This window comes from Panthera pardus, unplaced genomic scaffold (assembly GCF_024362965.1).
Source record: "Panthera pardus isolate Hobbes unplaced genomic scaffold, ASM2436296v1 HiC_scaffold_2, whole genome shotgun sequence".
Classification (NCBI taxonomy): domain Eukaryota; kingdom Metazoa; phylum Chordata; class Mammalia; order Carnivora; family Felidae; genus Panthera; species Panthera pardus.
In genome coordinates this window covers 150,078,688-150,101,532 of record NW_026526765.1, presented here as the reverse complement: position 1 = coordinate 150,101,532, position 22,845 = coordinate 150,078,688, and the positions used below count along the sequence as shown (strand labels likewise).

Below are 22,845 nucleotides of genomic sequence, written 5' to 3'. Positions count from 1 at the left end.
CATGCTGGTGGGTTGGTCATGTGGGGCAAGTGTTCTTTGTGAACATGAGTACTGGGTGTGCTTACAGGTATGAGAAGTAGCTGAGTATCCACCCGAGGGAACGGTGTAGCCCTTTTCCACCACTCCATCACCTGGGTTTTTAATGGTTGGCCCCTCGCTGCTCAGATTAAGGGGGAGGCTGCTTGGTCTCTTGACTTAGTCCTCTTCTCCATGGTGGCATCTCCTCTACATGAGGAAAGTTTTCTCTGTCGGGATGAGCCCCCGGGGCACTTATGGGTAGTGGGGACTGTGGAGTCTCCATCTGTGGGAACAGTGCAACCCTGCCCCACTGCTCCACTCCCTGGGTTTTGGCGGGTGGGCCCCAAGTGCCTGGATTCAAGGTGGAACTAGCATTTTGTCCAAATACTGGGACGATATTTGTTCCTCCTACAGCAGCAGCCATGCCATCACCACAGTGATTCCAGGTTGTCTGACCTAAAGTTGGAGCAGAAATGGTTCTTGGTACCCCGTTCAGTCCTGCCCCAAGGTTGAATACTCCGGATGACTGTGAATGAATGGGGCCTGGGATGTACACACCACTGCCCATAGGGGCTGCAGTTCCGAACACACATGTTGGCCTGAAGTACTGTCAGCTAATGGTGAGCCACCATCCCTGGTGCTGGGCATCCCTGTGGCAACTCCAAAGCCTGTTGTGGTAGATACACCAATGGGCAGAATTCCTGGCTTGTCACTAGAGGCCGGCTGGATACTGAGCGTGGTAATGGATGCAGAACCTGCAAACCTGCCTTCACTGTGTTGTCTCTGGGTAGCTGGGCTACAAGAGCAGTTGGGTCCATAGCTGGTGTTGAGGCTACTGGTGTTCCTAACAGGTGAGAATTGTCAGGCTGCTGCCCATTATGATGCCCAGTTGTGGGCTGAGAGGTGATTCCTGGGTCAGAGTGGTTGAAAACTCAGGTCTGTCCAATGGATGACTTTTTAGGTAAATGGATAGAGTCATGGGCCACCACAGTGCTGCCACAGGGTGGTATGTTATCAGAACCAGAAAACACCATGTTAAGTGGGAAATGGTTGTCCCTGGACTCAGGGGAGGAACAGAAGATGGAAGCTTGAGATGGTGATGTAGTGTCCATGGCTTCACTGTTACAGGCCGAGTTGCAGTTTGCAGAGGGCTTGCCTACTGGAGTGGAGGTGACTCTAGAATCCATAAGGCATAAGCTAGTGGAAACAGCAACACTGGCAAGAAGGGCTGTCTTCTGATCTCTAGGTGGGCTGGTGAAAACTGGAGACTTTGCAGGGCACCTCTGCTTCAAACTGCAATGGCCCTGGGGAAATGAAGGAGATCCCATTCCAGATTCTTGGGGAGATCTGAAAATAACAGCCTTTGAAAGGGGAGTGGTGTCCATGTTGACGACACCAGGACCTGACATAAGCTTGAAGGTAGATGTAGATGCATTGGCTGCGATGGTAGAAGCAACTGTCTTAGAACTGATGGGCTGGACAATTGAAACAGGGCTATGTGTGGAAGGATTTGGAAGAGGGGCGGGTAGGATAGGAGGGGGGGGAATCTACACACATAGGCACTGGGGATTCTGTGTCGCAGGAGGGTGGCTGTAAGGAGGGGGTTGAGGTGTTAGGAAGTGTGGTGATGTCAGAAATAAGATATGTTACAGCAGTGACTGGCTGAAGCGGGCCTTCTTTCTTCACAGGAATTCCACAAATGTGATTGGAACTAAGATGAGGAACAAAACCAGCAGGAACAGTTGGAGAAGTTTTTTTTTTTTTTTAAGCTGTAATAACATTTTTATTATTTTTTTCAATATATGAAATCTATTGTCAAATTGGTTTCCATACAACACCCAGTGCTCATCCCAAAAGGTGCCCTCCTCAATACCCATCACCCACCCTCCCCTCCCTCCCACCCTCATCAACCCTCAGTTTGTTCTCAGTTTTTAAGAGTCTCTTATGCTTTGGCTCTCCCCCACTCTAACCTCTATGGAGAAGATTTAGAAATTATCTGTGCTGTCTTCTGACCAATGTTTGGTGTTAAAGATGGAGGGACAGAGGGAATCAGGGACTTGGCAGATTGGTCAGCCAAGTCATCAGTAGGAATAGGGACTTGCAAAGTGTGACTCCCCAAAAGCAGAGAGTTAGCAGTCTCTGAGGCAAGTAGGGATAAAGAAGTGGCAGGCTAAGCGTCTGAGCAGTCTCCTTTGATCTCTCTTTTGTCTTCCAAGATCTTATTCCTCTGACATTTGAATTCTTGAAGGTGTCCATGTTTTTGTCAATAGCTATGCAAGGAAACTTAGGAAGTGGGGGCAACTGGCCCTGGCCGCACAACTGGGGCAGTGGCAGTAGCCAAGAATGTGACATGGATGTTTTCCATTTGCAGGGCCTACTGCTGGCAGATACAGGGGAAAAAGAGCTCCTTGATGAGATGCCTGAAGGCTCATTAGCCTGTATCTCCTTCCTGGATAGGTATGATGTGTCCCCAACAGGCTGATGGTTTTCACCCAACACTTGCTTTGTTGATGTCTCCTGCAGTAAGGGGCAGCACGGGGTTGGGTCGGAGAGCACTGCTGCATCTGTATCAGGCACGACACTCCCGGCTGGGCCATGTGAGGAGGTGACTATGTGGCCTTCAGGGCAGCAGTTCATCAGAGACTTCTGGGTGTTCTCCCTCAAACCGTCTTCTGGAGGATTAGGATGGAGGTCCAAAGGTGCAGGGCTGCACTGCAAGGAACTGAGAAGTCCACCGGTCTCCAGGGGACATTTAAATGGTATGTCCCCAACGTTATGGGGGACCCTGTTCCCACCATTCTGCCCTTTGGTCTCTACAAGATCCTCCATCTTTTTTCTGGGATCTTCCTGGACCTTCTCCTCCACCCCAGATGGGCACGAAAGTGGGAGGTGCCTGGATGGTATCGTCTCCACAGCCTCCTCTACCTTCTCAGATAGTGAATGTGGGAGAGTGAATTTGCGCCCCATAGGAAGGATCCTTTTGGCTTTGGAGTGTCCAAACATCATGGAATTATGAGCAGACAGCACAGGTTTTTTCAGAGAGTTACTCCAGTTCACCAAGGGAAGGATCCCCAGAGGGGTACATGTGGCCTGCCGGATGGGGTACCGCCTCTTTGGCTGGATGTATAAACTAGCTGGTAAAGGCCCACGATCCCAGTGGAATCGCCCGCGCCCAGGGCAAGTGAAGGAGCAGCGGGGTGGTCCTGGCAAGGTGGTGGAACAGCATCACGGGAGTGGGGGGCGGGGAGGCAGGGGCCGAACACCGCCAGGCAACGGACGTGGCGGGGTGGGAAATGACACTTACAAAGCAGGTTGCCCATATTGGGCTGGTTGTGCACCAAACGATTGCAAGATGGGAGTAAAAAAGCTGGAGAGCGCCTCCTGAGCTTCTGACTCCTCTGACAGTTAAGCAGGCACTGAGCCTGAGTGACTGAGCCAGGCCCTTGTGACGCCTCCCTGGAACACAGCGCAAACAGGGGCGTGCAGGCGCAGCATGGCAAGTGACTACAGCAAAGGGCAAAGGGCGAGGCCCCAAAGCCCCGCCCCTTAGCCTCCCACTTCTGGGACTTCCCGCTGGCCACCGGTGGCTGGTATATAGATTTCCGGCTGCCTGTGGCAGTTGTATACAAGCAGCAGGGCCACTGCGTGGGGACTGTGGGGGAGTGAGGTGGTAATTAATTGGCTTCTGCGGTAATTAGCAACTGTAAGGCAAACACTTAGGAGCCGTTGTAATTGTCTGCATTAGGAATACACCTCTTGTACAGATCTAATTAGCAATTTAAATAGTTCAGAAATTACATGCCTCTTGCCTTTACACTCCCTGAAGTACTGTTCATTAATGGGGGAAAAAATTCCTAGTAAATGTCATTTGCATTGTCTTGTGTTAAGGGCTCTACATCAAAGCCTCCTTTGCTGCCTCATACTGAATAATTCTGAGCTGTGGCTTGTGGACCAACACAGCTGTAATTAGGCGATGATGCCTTTGTAAACATGCGGCACAAAATCTGACAGGAGTTTGTTTTGCTGTGAGGTATCTCCTTCATGATTTAAGCTACAAATAATAATAAGAAGAACTATAATAGAGGTAGAGCTAAAATAAGTAAATAAAGATTGAAACAGATATTGACTCTTTGTGGGCCATTGAAGTGATGGTTGAAAAGTTACATTTGAAAGACTTTTCACAAAGTTTTAGCTCCTCATGTGATTTTAGCAATGAAGTTGATATAGATATGAATGAGTATGACTGGGGAGAATGGTCAAAATTATGATCTAAGGATTATGTTGATGGTAAAGTAGCTTTTGATGATATTTGTGGTATATAGTGAGAATTACATGTAATATGTCAAGTCCACGATGAAAGCCTAACATACAACTCAGGTGCACTCTATTTCAGAAATGCCTCAGTCAGAACTGACATCCCTGATTACCAAAATTTTGATTTATGCCATTCACATAGTTAAGTATATAGGTGGGTGTCTTCTGTTGTGGATCACAATTTCCAATGTAAAAACATCAAGCAATAAAATGTCTGGTGGAGACTCTGGAACTTCAGAAGTTTTTAACTCAGTTAAGAATTCTTAAAAAATTAAAACAATAATTTGGGTAAAAAGAAAGAGAGAAATTTGTTATATTGTGGATATTAAATCTGGGAAAGATGGTCAAACACAACAGAAGACCAAATCAATATTCAAACTGGTATCAACTGGCTGAGATAAAAAATTAAGACACCAAAGATGAAACAAGCTTGAACTTGTTTCAAAATGCAAGATGTGAATAAGATCTGAGGATCTTTTTAAAAATATATGATCCTAGTAAAAAAATCTTAGTGTGACATACTGGATGGAAGACAATGAAGTTTTGAGGTGGATTAATAGAAATATAGTATCCGTAAGAAAGGTGAATAATAGTCCCACTGAATTTTGCATTGCCTACATTGTACACTACGATTCCACTTGGATGCTGTATTTTAAAATGGACACAAACTAATTGGAAGATGTCAAAGAAGGTTAAGCAGTTGGGGTGCCTGGGTGGCTCAGTAAGTTAAGCATCTGACTCTTGATTTTGGCTCAGGTCATGATCTCACAGTTTATGAGTTCGAGCCCTGCACTGGGCTCTACACTGACAGTGCAGAGCCTGCTTGGGATTCTCTCTCCCCTCTCTCTCTCTGCCCTACCTGCCACCCCACTTGCTCTCTCTTTCTAAATAAATAAATAAGCAAAAAAAAAAAAAAAAAAAAAAGGTTAAACAGCATGGAACATCCGAAGCCATACCGTGTCTCAGGAGAAAAGGTTGATAAAATTTGTAATGCTACATCAGAAAAGATAACTTTCCTATTAGCTTCAGAACTGTCATATAGAATGGTTAGAGAATTACATCGCATGGTCTCACCAGACAGACCGGGGATTACTACAGAAATGTTGCTTGATGATTTTAGCTCGACATCTAAAGAAAAGTTTAAAAATTGGAGGTGGTGGATAATAAGAATGGGTTGCCTTTTAGATTACATTTCTTTCCTGTAACTACTCTTTAGTAAAATCCTGTATTGTTAGGAGACAGGACTTACGTTGTCTCCAATTATGATAAAGCAAATGTAGGGAGGATTGTTCATTGCCACCTATTGGTAAAAACACAGAACTAAAATGGATTCAAGAGCATTCGTTTATTCTGAAGTTAGAATTTATGAGCAGACAGATAATATTTAGTTGTTATTTTAATAATTATATATTAAAATCTGTGAATGGAAATCATGTGTTTATATTATGCAAGCGCCATTTCAATGGAAAAGTCCCTACTTTGAAATTAGCTTAAATGTAAATATAAAGAAAGGACAACTGTGTGATGTGTAAACGAATACATTAAACTGTAAAAATAAGTTAACATATGCATCGACTTTTAAGAAATAAAACAAGAATAGTGGTTATATCATATTTGTGTATTTAATGTAATTTCTCATCATTTGCTTGTTTATAATATCACAAGAGCACAATATTTTTAAGCTAAAATATTTAGGAACTATTGAAAGGTTTTATAAGATGAGTGATGACATTGCTAAACTTTAATTTCATACTTATGTACGTTTTTGGGGGGTATAAAACAGACTAGTTTTGTGTTTATAATTAAATATGCTTTTTGGGATTATTGTCAGTGGAGATGATCTATGGGAATTTTGCTGAAGTGTTGAATTATGGCATTCATGAGTTATTCTACATTCAACTGAAGACCCAGTAGATACATATAAAAATCTCTCATAAACACTTCTTTCATATTTTCTGTTACGAATAATTTAGCAAGCACCTGCTATATGCCTGGAACCATTGTAGGGGTGGAGGATGGAACAGGCAATAGGAAAGGTATAGGCCCTTACTCTTGAAGCTTACAATCTATTTTGGGGAGGTAGGATAGAGGTGAATATGCACTCTGGACAACAAGCCAACAGAATCATTTCAGATAAATGCAAATGTCTTAAAGGAAATAAAGCAGGATCATTTATACTGCCCGTCATAGAGCCGGAGCACTTGGATTCTGTGGCATGGGAAGGCCTTTCCTTACAAGGTGCTGTGTTGAAGAAGAGTTCCAAATTATCAGTCACCAGCTGTGCAAAAAGTCTGGGAGAAGAGCACTGCAGGCAGAATAAAGAGTTGATGTATAAGTTATATGCTGACAATAAACTTTCAGGTTCAAACAATTGTGAGGGAAAGGAGGAGTATACAGAATACAGAGTAGGACAAATGTTGGAAAAGTTTGGGAAGATAAGACAGTGGCGAGATCATGTAAAGTCTCATGGGTCAGTTAAAGAACTTGTACTTCATTCTAAGGCAAAGGGAAGCGTTTGGTTAGTCTTCAGTTAGGGAAGGGGTGGGTCAAATTCAGCAGCATCTTAATTTTTGTAAACAAGTTTTATTGAAATGCCACCACACACTTTTGTTTACCTTCGTGTATTATCTGTGGCTACTTTTTAAATTTTTTTTAAAAAAAATTTTAACGGGGGCGCCTGGGTGGCTCAGTCGGTTAAGCGTCCGACTTCAGCTCAGGTCATGATCTCACGGTCTGGGAGTTCGAGCCCGGCGTCAGGCTCTGTGCTGACCGCTCAGAGCCTGGAGCCTGTTTCAGATTCTGTGTCTCCCTCTCTCTCTGACCCTCCCCCGTTCATGCTCTGTCTCTCTCTGTCTCAAAAATAAATAAACGTTAAAAAAATTAAAAAAAATAAAAATTAAAAAAATAAAAAAATTTTAACGTTTATAATTCAGAGACAGAGAGAGACAAACTGTGAGCAGGGGAGGGCAGAGAGAGCGGGAGACACAGAATCTGAAGCAGGCTGCAGTCTCTGAGCTGTCAGCACAGAGCCCAACACGGGGCTCGAACTCACAAACTGTAAGATAGTGACCTGAGCCAAAGTCCATCGCTCAACCAACTGAGTCACACAGGCACCCCTATCTGTGGCTACTTTCATGCTACATGGCCGAGTTAGGTATTTGCAACAAAGACTGTATGATCCACATGGCCTAAAATATTTACTATCTGATCCTTCACAAAAACGTATACCCATCCTTGAGGAGTGATAGCTTTTGTTTATTTTGAGCCATGAAATCTGTAGAGGAAAACTGTAGGGGGATATAAAAAGAAGTTAGGAGGCTATTGATATAGTCTAGGTGAAATGTGATTGTGTTTTAGACTAGGCTAGAAATGGTGGAGGTGGGAGATGGAAAGATGTAGGAGATGTTAGGGAGCCAGAGCTAAAGATACTTGCTAACGGTTTATGTGTGGGTAGAATTAATAGAGAAATCAAGAATAATTCCCAGAATTTTGGTTTGAGCACATGCATGGAAGGTGATTTAAATATAAAATTACCAATTATTTATCAAAATTTTAGGACTAAGATTATATTTTTACTGATAAGCAGAAAAAAAACAATTTTTTATCATATAAATTAGCAAGGCCTATCTATTGATCTATATATCTTTCATCATCATCATCATCATCATCATCTATCTATCATCTATCTATCTATAATTAAAAATATATTACCTTGGAGTTAGCCAAAACCTGCTTAGTCAAGTATTAGCTGAGGGTCTTGGACAAACTACTTCCCATCTCTGAGATGAATTTTTAAAAATTAATATGAAAATGCACAGAGGGGTGCAGATATATTTTCAAAATAGTGATTTCATTTCCTTTCAATAAATACCCAGAAATGGAATTTCTGGATCATATAGTAATTCTATTTTCAAATTTTGGGGAAATGTTTATACTGTTTTATATAGTGGCTGCACCAATTTGCATTCCTGCCAACAGTATACAAGGTTTCCCTTTTCTACACATCAACACTTGTTATCTCTTGTCTATTTGGTAATAGACATTCTAACATGTATGAGGTGATATTTCATTGTGGTTTTGATTTGAATTTCTCTGATGATCAGTAATGTTGAGTACCTCTTCATGTACTTGTTGGTCACTTAAATATCTTCTTTGGGAAAATGTCTGTTTGTTCAAGACCTTTGCCCATTTTTAAATTGGATTGCTTAGGGTTTTTTTTTTTTTTGAGATTTATGAGTTCCTTATGTATTTTGGATAACCCCTTATCAGATATGTGGTTTGCAAATATTTTCTCCCCTTCTGTAAGTTGTCTTTTCATTTTTTGAGAAGCTTTTTGGTTCAATGCAATTTATTTTTACTTTTGTTGTTTGTGCTTTCGGTGTCATATCCATAAAATCATTGCCAAAACCAATGTCAAGGAGCTTTTTCCCTATATTTCCTACTGGAGTTTTATGGTTTCAGGTCTTACATTTAAGGCTTCGGTCCATTTTGAGCTCAGTGTGTGTGTGTGTGTGTGTGTGTGTGTGTGTGTGTGGTATAAGATAAGGGTCTATTTTCATTCTTTTGCATTTGAACATCCAGTTTTCCCAACACCATTTGTTAAAGAGACTATCTTTTCTACACTGAGTATTTTTAGCTCCCTTGTTAAATATAAGTTGACCATATATGTGTGGGTATATTACTGGACTCTTTATTCTGTTCCATTGGTCTATGTATCTGTTTTTATGCCAGTTTCATACTATTTTTTATTATTTTAGCTTTGTAATATAGTTTGAAATCAGGAAGGGTGATGCCTACAGCTTTGCTGTTCTTTATCAGGATTGAGTTGGTTTTTTGGGGTATTTTGTGATTCCACATCAATTTTAAGGTTTTTTTTTCTATTTTTGTAAAAAAAATGCCATTGGAGTCTAGATAAAATTGCATTGAATCTGTAGATTATTTTGAGTAGGATGGGCATTTTAACAGTAATAATTCTTTCAATTCATGCACACAAGATGTCTTCCATTTGTTTGTGTCTTCTTCAATTTTTTTAATCAATGTATATAGTTTTCAGCATACATATCTTTTTCCTCCTTGAGTAAATTTATTCCTGAGAATTTTATTGTTTTTGATGCTATTGTAAATGGGATTTTTCCCCCTCTCATTTTCAGATAATTCATTTTTAGGGTATAGAAATGTAACCAATATTTGTATGTTGATTATGTATTACTGAATATATTATTTCTGACTTGGATGTCTTTTATTTCCTTTTTTGCCTGGTTGCTCTGGCTAGGACCTCTAGTACTATGTTGAACAGAAATGGAGAGAGTGGGCATCCTTATCTCATTCCTCATTGTAGAGGAAAAGCTTTCAACCTTTTGCCATTGAGTATGATATTAGCTGTAGGTTTGCCATATATTGCCTTTATGTTGAGTTACATTCCTTCTATACTCAGTTTTAGGAAAGTTTTTAGCTTGAATGGATGTTGAATTCTGTCAAATGTTTTTATGCATCAGTTGAGATGATCACATAATGTTTATGTTTTATTCTATTAATGTGATGTATCATATTTATTTGCATATCTTAAACCATCCTTTCATCTCAGAGATGAATCCCATTTGATTATGGCATGTGATCCTTTTAATGTGCTGTTGAATTCAGTTTGCTAGTATTTTGTTCATAATTTTTGAGTCTATATTTATTAGAGATATTGGCCTGTAGTTTTCTTTTCTTGTGGTGTCCTTATCTGGCTTTGGTATCAGGGTAATGCTGGCTTCATAAAATGAGTTTAGAAGTGTACTGTCCTCTTCAGTTTTTTTGAAGTTTGAGAAAGATCTTTAAATGTTTGGTAGAACTCATCAGTAAAGCCATTTCTCTTAGACTTGTTTTTTTGGCATATTTTTGATTGCTGATTCACAGTTCTTTTTTGTAATTTGTCTTTTAGATTTTATATTTATTCATGATTATTTTTTAAAATGTTTATTTATTTTTGAGAGAGAGAGAGCACACAAGAGCAGGGGAGGGGCAGAGAGAGAGGGAGACAGAAGATCAGAAGCAGACTCTGCACTGACAGCAGAAAGCCCCATGTGGGGCTCAAACTCACGAACCATGAGATCATGACCTGAGTCGAAGTCAGACATTTAACCAACTGAGCCACCCATGTGCCCCAGTGATTCATTTTTGATAGTTTATATGTTCCTAGGAATTTATCGACTTCTAGGTTGTCTAATGTGTTGTTCATAGTAGCCTTGTATGATCCTAAGTGTCCACTGATGGATGAGATAAAGAAAATGTGCATACAATGCATTGGATACATTGTATTCAATACATACAATAGAATATTATTCGCCCTTAAAAAAGAAGGAAATCCTGCTATTTGCAACAATATAGATTAAACTTGAGGGCATTATGTTAAGTGAAATAAGTTGGAGATAGATAAACAAATACTGTATGATCTCATTTATATGTAGAACCTAAAAAAAAAACTTATAAAATCAAGAACAGACTGGTGGTTGCCAGGGGCAAGAGGTTAGGTGGGGGAAATGGATGAAAGTAGTCAAAGGGTACAAACTTCCACTTATAACATGAATAAGTTTGGGGGGTATAATGTACAGCATGGTGACACTAGTTAACAATATTATATTGTTTATTTGTAAGTTGCTAAGAAAGTACATTTTAATTTTTTTTAATATTTGTTCATTTTTGAGAGAGAGAGAGATACAGAGAGAGCACAAGTGGGAGAGGGGCAGAGAGAGAGGGAGATTGAATCTGAAGCAGGCTCCATGCTGAGCTGTCAGCACAGAGCCCAACACGGGCTTGAACTCACGAACCATGAGATCAAAACCTGAGCTGAAGTAGGAAGCTTAACTGACTGAGCCACCCAGGTGCCCCGAGTGTACATCTTAAAAGTTCTCAACACACACACACACACACACACACACACACACACACACACACAAGGTAACTATGTGAGGTGATGGATGTGTTACATAACTTTGTGGTGGTAACCATTTTGCATTATGTACATATATCAAGTCATTGTATGTATACCTTATGCTTATACAATGTTACTGTCAATTATATCTCATTAAAATTGGAAACAATAAAAAAATAAAAATGGCTCCCTCTCTGCAGTTTAACTGTCAGCTGTTACTTCCCAGGTTTATCCTTTTATTTATCTCTGATGGCCAGAGATATACTATAGCTTGCTATCTTTGATATAATATGTTTTGGGGAAATTAAATCATTGGCTTGTTTTAGAATTGTGAAAGAATAATTATCTCTGGATAAAGTTAGAGATCAAGGATTGCCTTTTAATTTGAGGGAGTTCTGTCTGTGTGTTGCTTTTCTTATTGGCTGATCCAGATTGACGATGTAATCATCATAACAGGATGTTAAGATAAGGCTCTTTACATCTCAGTCTCAGTTATATAACCAACAACATAGGTGGCAAGGAATTTGATATTCCATAGTAAGGGGCTAGGTTACATATGTTAAAAACACGTTTTGTAACTTTTCCTTTAAACTGAAGAGAATGAGGGAGAAGTTATAATTTGAAGAGAGAATTTTCTTCAATGGAAGTTGTCAGTGAAGAGGGAAAGAATTTCTTTATTTCTATTTTAGATCTGGTAGAGGTGTTCTGATACCAGGCCCATAGAGTATTGGGGAGTAACACTGGAAAACGGTGAAAGACAAGAAGGTGGCTCAATCAGGCTATACAAATAAAGTGGAAAATTACAGCTAAGAAACCACTGTACTTCCATCTATGGGATAAAGGTGTATTTCAGAGGGGTATAATGCTGGAGAGGCACCTTGGGATTGTCCTGTGTCTCAGCCAAGAAGGCTACCTAGAGAAGTAAGTAGGCCTCAGCAGAAATAGCCTGATTAATAGCCATATTAATAACTGCTCCAAGGCTGAGGCAGGAGTCTTAAAACAATCTTCTGGAGAAGATTCATTCATCTGCATCAGAGCAGTGGCGTTCAGGGATCCTCAACTATGTTACTTTTTTTATTGTCGCTGTAACAAATTACCACAGATTTAGCATCTTAAAACAATACCAAGTTATTCTCTTACAGTTATACAGGTCAGAAGTCTAAAATCAAGGTGTGATCAAACTATTCCTTCTGGAGACTTCCAGAGAATAATCTGTTTCTTTGCCTTTTTTAGCTCCTAGAGGCCACCTGAGTGGAGTTGTGGCTCCTTCCTTCATTTCCAAGGCCAAATCTCTCTCTCTCTCTGTCCCGTTTCTTCCATTGGCATATTGCCTTCTGGGTTGGACCCTACTGTCTCCTCCTCTTATAAGGACCCTTATGATGACGTGGGACTCACGTGAATAATCCAGGATTATCTCCCTATCTCAAGATCATTAATTTAATCACATCTTCAAAGTCCCTTTTACCATGTAGAACAACATATTCACAGGTTTTGGGGATCAGGACATGGATATCTTCGGGGGAGGGGTGCTATTCTTCTGTGTGCCTTACCAGTGAAGGAAGGTAGCTCAAGAACCCACCAAGTACCACAAGAGTAAGAATCAACTTTAAACAGTGCCAGGCTAAGAGAATATTGGTACCAGCTCAAAAGAGTAAAAATCAAAGAGGACATTTTCTGCCTCTTCCTGCCCCTATTTCTCTTTCCATGACCCCAAGGATAAGAAATTTCTGATGACAAGCTAGAAAGGAAGGTAGAAATACAGGCTAGGGAAACAGGGAAGAATGAATCATTTTCTCCTATTGTCCTATATTAAAATTCCCACCTAAAGCCACGTTGAGTTGAGGGAAAAGGGAGGTTTTTACTTTGAATAAATTCAAAGTCGATCATTATTGTGAAATAAACATTATAGTTAATGAGTCAGAATTACCAGAGAATGTTATTGATGATGATGATGATGATGATGACGACGAAGATGATCTGTGAGTGATCAGACAAGTCATGCCCATGACTCATGTAAGGATGGTAACAAATTGAATCCACAGAGTAGATTTGAATAGGTACTGTCAGTGAGGAGGGAGGTGGGAGAATTAAGTGTTTCCTTATTGAACTTTGAAGGTTATGCTTCTTCAACATAATGGTTTAATAGTATATTCCCAACTTTCATTGTTTTATGCACATGAAAAAAACAGATGACTGGAAGATTGATAAAGGCTATCATGTGATGGAACAGGTAAGAAAATGTAACCCTGAATTAGAGTTTGATATTTTAATTCCTGCATTTTCCAAAGCTAATAAATGGTTTAATTGGCAGGAAAAGAGAAAGAAGTGAACATAAAGGCTACAGAGAATTGCTGACAATGCAAACAGAAATAGAAACAACTGAAATGCAAGATATGGAACTACTGATAGCCATATAAAGTGACACTGAAGTACATAAAGTACCATGGGGAAAAGAGGAGAAAACGTATTAATAAAAACAGAAATGTAGTTTGGGGGCATGTAGTGAAAGGGCACACTTAAATACCCTTCTGTTATTAAGGTCATATAACAAAGGAATGTCAATTCAGTAGCTATCTCTTTTGACTGCTCCATGAAGGATGACTTGTCCCTTCATACCTTAATTATGTCTGAAATTTCCATTGATCTACAACACAGTACTGCACTGATGTTCATGATGTCCTGACCTCATAAAAAAGAAAGATGATTTTTTGGAAGTATACCATTTTCTATTGCAGGAACTTGAGTAACACATTTTAGAAAGATTGCCATTAAAAGGTTCATATAAAAGAACTACAGTAACTCCAATATGGTGCCTAATGGTCCACTTCTCCTGGAATTCTTGTTCTCCCTTGTTGAATCAGGGTTTGCTCTGGGTAAACCAATAGAATAAAGTGGAAGTCATGATATATGAATTTTGAAGCTAAATGACATTACAACTTCTGCCTTGGTCTTTTGAACCACATGCTCCAGGAGAAGTCAGCTAGCATGCCATGAGAATATTCAAGTAGCCCTGTAGAAAGGTGCATGTAGACAGGAACTATAGTTCCAATCTAATGGCCAGCACCAATTTTCCAAGCCACATTTGAAAAAGCCCCATTGGAAATGGACACTCTAGCTCCAGTCAAGTGCTCTGATAACTACATCCACACTCAATATCTAACTAGAGCCTCATACTAGACCTAAAGACATAGCCCCCAACTGTGCAGAATCCTCATCAATAGAATTTTGAGAGATTATAAATGGTTATTATTTTTTAAAACACTATATTTCTTAAGTTTATTTATTTTGAGAAAGAGACAGCGTGAGCAGGGGAGGGGCTGAGAGAAAGAAAGAAATAGAGAATTCCAAGCAGGCTCCTCACTGTCCATGCAGAGCCCAAAGGGGGGCTCAAACTCACAAAAAAATGTGAGATCATGACCTGATCAGTCAGATGCTTAACTGACTGAGCCACCCAGGCGCCCCTAAACCACTCTATTTTGATAGTTATTTGTTACATAGCAATAAATAATAATATATTCACCCTTAAAAAGTAAAGTGTGGAAACTAACCCAATCAGATAGCTTTGGACATACTTGTCCAAAAACAAATTCACCAGCAATTGAATTTGCTCTCTTCTGGTTGAAATTGCTATAAATTCCTAGAGCTTTACTTGCATTCTTATTCTAACTCAGGCATTAACCAGCTGCTTGAGTTAGAGCACATTTTAAAACTGTTTTGAGCCTTTTTTTTTTTTCATTCTTGAAATGGGTTCATAATATCTACCTAACAGTTTGTTGAGAGGATTAAATATGCAACATATTTAAAGCCTTTGGCATGGCAAGAAAGTTGTCAGAAAAAGTTTCTTTATTTCCCCTTTTTCTAAAGCTTTTAGACTGATAAAATCTCAGTTATAATGATTGCACATTGAGTAAAATAATTTATGGTATTGATTTTTTTTTTAAATTCCAGAGGATATGTTAACAGCCAGTAGGTTTATATTTTCTGAATATGTTGAAACCATGCTTTTGGGGGAGATAAGATTGGTTATGCGTTCACAGTGCTCTGGGATGCCAAATTCTGCTTATTAAACCAATTGCTATTTGGAGTGCTACGTGGATTTTGAAGAAAAATTCATATTAATTGCAATGATTGAGAGAAAATTTTCTCAATGTAGCTTCATATGTTTGGAGGAATATTACAAAACGATAGAAAACAGTCACTAATAAAATGATATGTTCCATTTTGAAACATAGTAGTTTGATTAAAGGCAAGCAGGGCGGGAGAGAGGTTCAGAGCTGAGCTGAAATCTATCCAAGTCCATGGCTGATATGGTCTAAGGATTTAAGGAGCTTTATAATTAAAATCTTTAGCCTGCTGTGGATAATCGATATTCACCTGTAGTTCTTCACTGTTGCTAGAGAACGTCTCTAAATTTGTTCTCACCTTTGTTTTGCAGCACACCTTAACAAAAAAGGTAAGCCTGTACTTGCTCAATCTTTGTATCTGCAAGTTTCTTAGAGTTATTCTGAGCATTTTCATTACAAGTTAGGCTCCAAAGGATTTAGGTTTGGCCAAACTGAAGCGAGAAAACCTGCCCAATCTAGGCCTGCCCTGTTGGGTCCCCCTGATTTTGGGATTAGTCCTATATGTATTCTGTCGTGTTTCATAGCAAACTTCCTGAGGTTATCCCCAACAACTTGGTTCAACTTGCAGCTTCAACGGACCAAGAATATGAAAACCACCTGCAGCTCATATAATCTGAACATCCCTGAAATTGGAGATTTTTAAACTACAAAACCAAAAGAGAATCAAAAGTCAATGGGTGCCTAGGTGGCTCAGTCGGTTAAACATAGGACTCTCGGTCTCCGCACAGTTCACGATCTTATGGTGCCTCAGCTTGAGCCCAGTGTCCAGCTCTGTGTGCTGTCAGCACAGAGCCTGCTTGGGATTCACTATCTTTCTCTCTGTCTCTGCTCCTGCCCTGTTCACGTTCTCTCTCTCTCTCTCTCAAAATAAATAAATAAACCTAAAAAATTGTCTAGACAGAATTTTTGCAGTTTATTTTGTCCTTAATAAATTACATCTTCTATCTCCTGCATGGGTTCACTTTTTTTTTTTTTTTAGCACATGAGAGAAAGAGGGTGTGAGGGTGGGAAAAGGTGATAGGGAGAGAGAGAGAGAGAGAGAGAGAGGAGAGAATCTTAAGCAGGCTCCACACTCAGCACAGAACCAAACTCAGGGCTCAATCCCACACCCCAGGATCATGACCTGAGCCAAAATCAAGAGTCTGATGCTCAACTGACTGAGCCACCCAAGCGCCCCTTCTTTTATATTCTAAATAATTACACCTCTGTTCTTTTTGTATCATGTCTACATGTCCCAAGAATGATAATGCATATTAAATATGTGTTTATATGTGTTGAATATATTAAGTATATATCACATGTCATATGTACTTATTTATAATATATATAAAATATATATGTATTCATAGATATATATTCAGATATTTAAATATTCTTTCATTTAATGTATTTTTTAATTTACATCCAAGTTAGTTAGCATATACTTCAACAGTGATTTCAGGAGTAGATTAATGCCTCTTACCCATTTAGCCCATCCCCCCTCCCACAACCCCTCCAGTAACCCTCTGTTTGTTCTCCATATTTAAAGACTCTGTTATGTTTGGTCCCCCTCCCTGTTTTTATATTATTTTTGCTTCCCTTCCCTTTTGTTCATCTGTTTAGTATCTTAAAGTCCTCATATGAGTGAAGTCATATGATATTTACCTTTCTCTGACTAATTTTGCTTAGCAAAATACCATCTAGCTCCATCCAGATAGTTGCAAATGGAAAGATTTCATTTTTTTTTATTGCCGAGTAAATACTTCATTGTATATATATAACACATCTTCTTTATCCATTCATCCATCGATAGATATTTGAGCTCTTTCCATACTTTGGCTATTGTTGAGAGTGCTGCTATAAACATTGGGGTATGTGTGTCCCTTTGAAACAGCATACCTGTATCCCTTGGATAAATACCTAGCAGTGCAATTTCTGGGTCGTAGGGTAGTTCTAGTTTTAATTTTTTGAGGAACCTCCATACTGTTTTTCAGAGTGGCTGCACCAGTGTGCATTCCCACCAGCAGTGCAAAAGAGATCCTCTTTCTCCGCATCCTCGTCGACATCTGTCGTTGCCTGAGTTGTTAATGTTAGCCTTTCTGACAGGTGTCAGGTGGTATCTCATGGTGGTTTTGATTTGTATTTCCCTGATGATGAGTGATGCTGAGCATCTTTTCTTGTGTCTGTTAGCCATCTGGATGTCTTCTTTGGAGAAGTGTCTATTCGTGTCTTTTGCCCATTTCTTCACTGGATTATTTGTTTTTTGGGTGTTGAGTTTGATAAGTGGTTTATAGATACTAACCCTTTATCTGATATGCCATTTGCAAATATCTTCTCCCATTCTGTTGGTTGCCTTTTAGTTTTGCTGATTGTTTTTTTCACTGTGCAGAAGCTTTTTATTTTCATGAGGTCCCAGTAGTTCATTTTTGCTTTTGTTTCCCTTGCCTCTGGAAATGTGTTGAGTAAGAAGTTGCTGCGGCCAAGATCAAAGAGGTTTTTGCCTGCTTTCTCCTCGAGGATTTTGATGGCTTCCTGTCTTACATTGAGGTCTTTCATCCATTTTGAGTTTATTTTTGTGTATGGTGTAAGAAAGTTGTGCAGGTTCATTTTTCTGCATGTCGCTGTCCAGTATTCCCAGCACCACTTGCTGAAGAGACTCTATTTCATTGGCTATTCTTTCCTGCTTTGTCAAAGATCAGTTGGCCATATGTTTCTGGGTCCATTTCTTGGTTCTCCATTCTATTTCATTGATCTGAGTGTTCTTGTGCCAGTACCATACTGTCTTGATGATTACAGCTTTGTAATACAGCTTGAAGTCCGGGATTGTGTTGCCTCCTGCTTTTGTTTTCTTTTTCAAGATTGCTTTGGCTATTGGTATCTTTTCTGGTTCCATACAAATTTTAGGACTGTTTGTTCCAGCTTTGTGAAGAATGCTGGTGTTATTTTGATAGGGATTGCATTGAATATGTAGATTGCTTTAGTTAGTATTGACATTTTAACAATATTTGTTCTTCCTATCCAGGAGCATGGAATCTTTTCCCATTTTTGTGTGTGTCTTCTTCAATTTCTTTCATAAGCTTTCTATAGTTTTCAGTGTATATCTTTTTCACCTCTTTGGTTAGATTTATTCCTAGGCATTTTACGGGTTTTTGTGCAATTTTAAATGGATCGATTCCTTGATTTCTCTTTCTGTTGCTTCATTATTGGTGTATAGGAATGCAACTGATTTCCGTGCATTGATTTTATATCTTGTGACTTTGCTGAGTTCATGGATCAGTTCTAGCAGTTGTTTTTAGTGGAATCTTTTGGGTTTTCCATATAGAGTATCATGTCATCTGCAAAGAGTGAAAGTTTGATCTCCTCCTGGCCTATTTGTATTCTTTTCATTTCTTTGTGTTGTCTGATTGCTGAGGCTAAGACTTCCAATACTATGTTGAATAACAGTAGTGAGAGTGGACATTGCTGTATTGTTCCTGACGTTAGGGGGAAAACTCTCATTTTTTCTCCGCTGACGATGATATTAGCATTGGGTCTTTCGTATATGGCTTTTATGATCTTGAGGTATGATCCTTCTATTCCTACTTTCTTCAGGGTTTTTATTAAGAAAGGATGCTGTATTTTGTCAAATGCTTTCTCTGTGTCTATTAAGAGGATCATGTGGTTCTTGTCCTTTCTTTTATCGATGTGATGAATCACAATGATTATTTTGTAGATATTGAACCAGCCCTGCATCCCAGGTATAAATCCCACTTGTCATGGTGAATAATTTTTTAATGTATCATTGGATCTGGTTGGCTAATGTCTTGTCGAGGATTTTTGTGTCCATGTTCATCAGGGAAATTGGTCTATAGTTCTCCTTTTTAGTGGGGTCTTTGTCTGGTTTTGGAATCAAGGTAATGCTGGCTTCATAGAAAGAGTTTGGAAATTTTCCTTCCATTTCTATTTTTTATAACAGCTTCAAGAGAATAGGTGTTAATTCTTCCTTAAATGTTTGGTAGAATTCCCCTGGAAAGCCATCTGGTCCTGGAGTCTTGTTTTCTAGGAGATTTTTGATTACTTATTCGATTCTTTACTGGTTATGGGTCTGTTCAAATTTTCTATTTCTTTCTGTTTCAGTTTTGGTAGTTTATGGGTTTCTAGGAATTTGTCCATTTCTTCCAGATTGCCCACTTTGTTGGCATATAATTGCTCATAATATTCTCTTATTATTTTTATTTCTGCTGCATTGGTTGTGGTGTCTCTTCTTTCCTTCTTGATTTTGTTTATTGGGGTCCTTTCCTTTTTCTTTTTGATCAAACTGGCTAGTGATTTATCAATTTTGTTCATTCTTTCAAAGAACCAGCTTCTGGTTTCATTGATCTGTTCTACTGTTTGTTGTTTTTTTTTTGTTTTGTTTTGTTTTTGTTTTTGTTTTTGTTTTTGTTTTTGTTTTTTTGGTTTCGATAGCATTGATTTCTGCTCTAATCTTTATTATCTCCTGTCTTCTGCTGGTTTGGTTTTTTTTTTTAATATTTATTTATCTTTGAGAGAGAGACAGAGAGACAGAGAAAGAGCATGATAGGGTAGGGGCAGAGAGAGAGAGAGAACGGGAAACACAGAGTCTGAATCAGGCTCCAGGCTCCGAGCTGTCAGCACAGAGCCCGACATGGGGCTCAAACTCACAAACTGTGAGATCATGACCTGAGCCGAAGTCAGATGCTCAACTGATTGAGCCACCCAGGCACCCTGGTTTGGGGTTTTGTTTGCTGTCTTTTCCAGCTCTTTAAGGTGTAATGTTAGCTTGTATATTTGGGACCTTTCTTCCTTGTTTAGGAAGGCCTGGATTGTTTTATATTTCCCTCTTATGACTGCCTTTTCTGCATCCCAGAGGTTTTGGGCTGTGATGTTGTCATTTGCATTGGTTTACATGTACTTTTCAATTTCGTCTTTAACTTCTTGGTTAGTCCCCTTCATTCTTTAGTAGGATGTTCTTTTGTCTCCAAGTATTTGTTATCTTTCCAAATTTTTTGTTATGGTTGATTTTGAGTTTCACAGCGTTGTGGTCTGAAAATATGCACAGTATGATCTCGATCTTTTTGTACTTGTTGAGGGCTGATTTGTGTCCCAGTATGTGATCTATTCTGGAGAACGTTCCATGTGCACTGGAGAAGAATGTATATTCTTCTACTTTAGGATGAAATGTTCTGAATATATCTGTTAAGTCCATCTGGTCCAATGTGCCATTCAAAGCCATTGTTTCCTTCTTGTTTGTCTGTTTAGATGATCTGTCTATTGCTGTAGGTGGGGTGCTGAAGTCCCCTACTATTATGATGTTATTATCAATGAGTTTCTTTATGTTTGTTATTGATTTCTATATTTGGGTGCTTTCACATTTTGAGCATAAATGTTTACAATTGTTAGGTCTTCTTGGTGGATAGACCCCTTATTCTTCACCTCTTGTTACAGTCTTTATTTTAAAGTCTAAATTGTCTATATATGTATGGCTACTCCAGCTTTCTTTTGTCGACAATTAGCATGATAGATGGTTCTTCATCCACATACTTTCAATCTAAAGGTGTCTTTAGGTCTAAAGTGGGTCTCTTGTAAACAGCATATAGATGGATCTTGTTTTCTTATCCATTCTGTTTCCTTATGTCTTTTGATTGGAGCATTTAGTCCATTGACATTTAGAGTGAGAACTGAAAGATATGAATTTATTGCCATTATGTTGCTTGTAGAGTTGGAGTTTCTGGTGTTCTCTGGTCCTTTCTAGTCTTTGTTGCTTTTGGTATTTTTTTTTTCATCTTTTCTCCCCTCAGAGAGTCCCCCCTTAAAATTTCTTGGTCACAAACTCCTTTAATTTTTGTTTGGGGAATTTTAATCTCTTATTCTATTTTGAATGACAGCCTTGCTGGATACAGAATTCTTGGCTGCATATTTTTTCTGATTCAGCACATTGAATATGTCCTGCCACTCCTTTCTGGTCTGCCACGTTTCTGTGGATAGGTTTGCTGCAAACTTGATCTGTCTTCCCTTGTAGGTTAAGGATTGTTTTTCCCTTGCTGCTTTCATGATTCTTTCCTTCCCTGAGTATTTTATGAATTTGACTATGATATGCCTTGTTGATGGTCAGTTTTTGTTGACTCTAATGGGAGTCCTCTGTGCTTCCTGGATTTTGATATCTGTGTCTTTCCCCAGGTTATGAACGTTTTCTGCTATGATTTGCTGACATAACCCTTCTATCCCTTTTTCTCTCTCTTCTCTCTTCATTTTTCTTTTCACCTATGATTCTGATGTTGCTCATTTTAATGAGTCACTGATTTCTCTAATTCTTAAATTGTGTTCTTTTGCCTTAGTCTCCCTCTTTTTTCTGCTTCATTATTCTCCATAAGATGTCCTCTGTGTCACTGATTTACTGCTCTGCCTCATCCATACTTCCTGTGTGGCATCGATTTGGGATTGTAGCTCGGTTATAGCATGTTTCATTTTATCCTGACTAGCTTTTACTACTTTTATCTCCGCAGAGAGAGATTCTAATCTATGCTTGACCCCAGCTACTATTCTTATTATCATGATTCTAAATTCTGGTTCAGACATATTGCTTGTGTCTGTGTTGATTAAGTTCCTGGATGTCATTTCTTTCTGCTCTTTTCTGGGGGGTTAATTCCTTCATTGTCATCATTTTGAAGGAAGAAAAGGAATTAATAAAGTTAAAAAAAATTGAAATTAAAAAATTAAAAACAACACACACACAGAAGAATCAAATAAATGATGCTAGATCCTAGGTGTGTTTTGGTCTGGTTGTTGAAAGGAGCTTGATAGAGTAAGAGACAAAAAAAAAAAAAACAAAAAACAGGAAAACGTTTGAAAATTTGAAAAAATGAATACAATGAAGTAAAATAAAATGAAATGATGGAAGTAAAATAGAATTTGAAAAAAATTACAAAAAGGTAAAAATTATATTCAAAAAATTAAAGAAAAAATATTTTTAATAAAAATTAAAAATAAAAATATTTTTTTCTCTTTCTGTATTCAAGAAAAAGAGAAGAAAATTGTATAGATTGACCAGCAAACAGACTGAAATATGGTTGAAATTACATCGTTTTCCCCTAGAAGTCAACCTATGAAGCAATTTATAGTCCATAAACTAAGCAGGTAGAGAGATTTGTGGTTTTCCTGAAGAGCGAGGTTGGACCAGTTGGGAGGGGCTTAGTGTATTGGCTCCATTCTCCACTAGATGGTGCTGCTTAACTTACTGGGGTGGATTGTTGTGGCACTTGTAGGTGTGTATGTGCATGCACCTGAGGGATGAAAATGGCATCACCTAGCTACCCAGTCTCTAGCATAGGAACTCTATTCTCCCATGTCAGCAATCATGCACCTGTCCCTTTTCCCTGGCTTCCATCCAGTCTCTGCTTTTACATTGTCCATGACCAAGCTGTCAGGTGGCCAGGCAGCACCTCCCTCCTGAGTTTTATCTCAGATTCGGCTGTGTTTCCCAATGCCTCACTTCTGAGG

At 39.0% G+C, this 22,845-nt stretch overlaps 1 protein-coding gene across 1 annotated transcript; it reads right to left on the bottom strand.

The window, feature by feature from the left end:
• Window positions 1-1,435: 1,435 nt before the first annotated feature.
• NPAP1 (nuclear pore associated protein 1) lies at window positions 1,436-13,258 on the bottom strand. Its single transcript, XM_053907683.1, has 5 exons — window positions 13,173-13,258; window positions 3,570-3,670; window positions 2,251-3,221; window positions 2,032-2,155; window positions 1,436-1,691 (listed from the first exon to the last, which is right to left on the bottom strand). Exons 1-5 carry the CDS (start codon window positions 13,256-13,258, stop codon window positions 1,513-1,515), a joined length of 1,461 nt encoding a protein of 486 aa, XP_053763658.1. The 3' UTR covers window positions 1,436-1,512.
• Window positions 13,259-22,845: the final 9,587 nt, after the last annotated feature.

What these genes read in the sequence shown, in the direction of transcription:
- NPAP1 (XM_053907683.1), bottom strand. Translation starts at nt 13,258, where the DNA reads ATGAGTCATGGGCATGACTTGTCTGATCACTCACAGATCATCTTCGTC. An exon ending in ATCATCAATAACATTCTCTG is followed by an intron (nt 3,671 to 13,172) that starts GTAATTCTGACT and finishes ACTCCCCCACAG; the next exon opens with TCCCCACGCAGTGGCCCTGC. An exon ending in ACACCTTCAAGAATTCAAAT is followed by an intron (nt 2,156 to 2,250) that starts GTCAGAGGAATA and finishes CTTGCCTCAGAG; the next exon opens with ACTGCTAACTCTCTGCTTTT.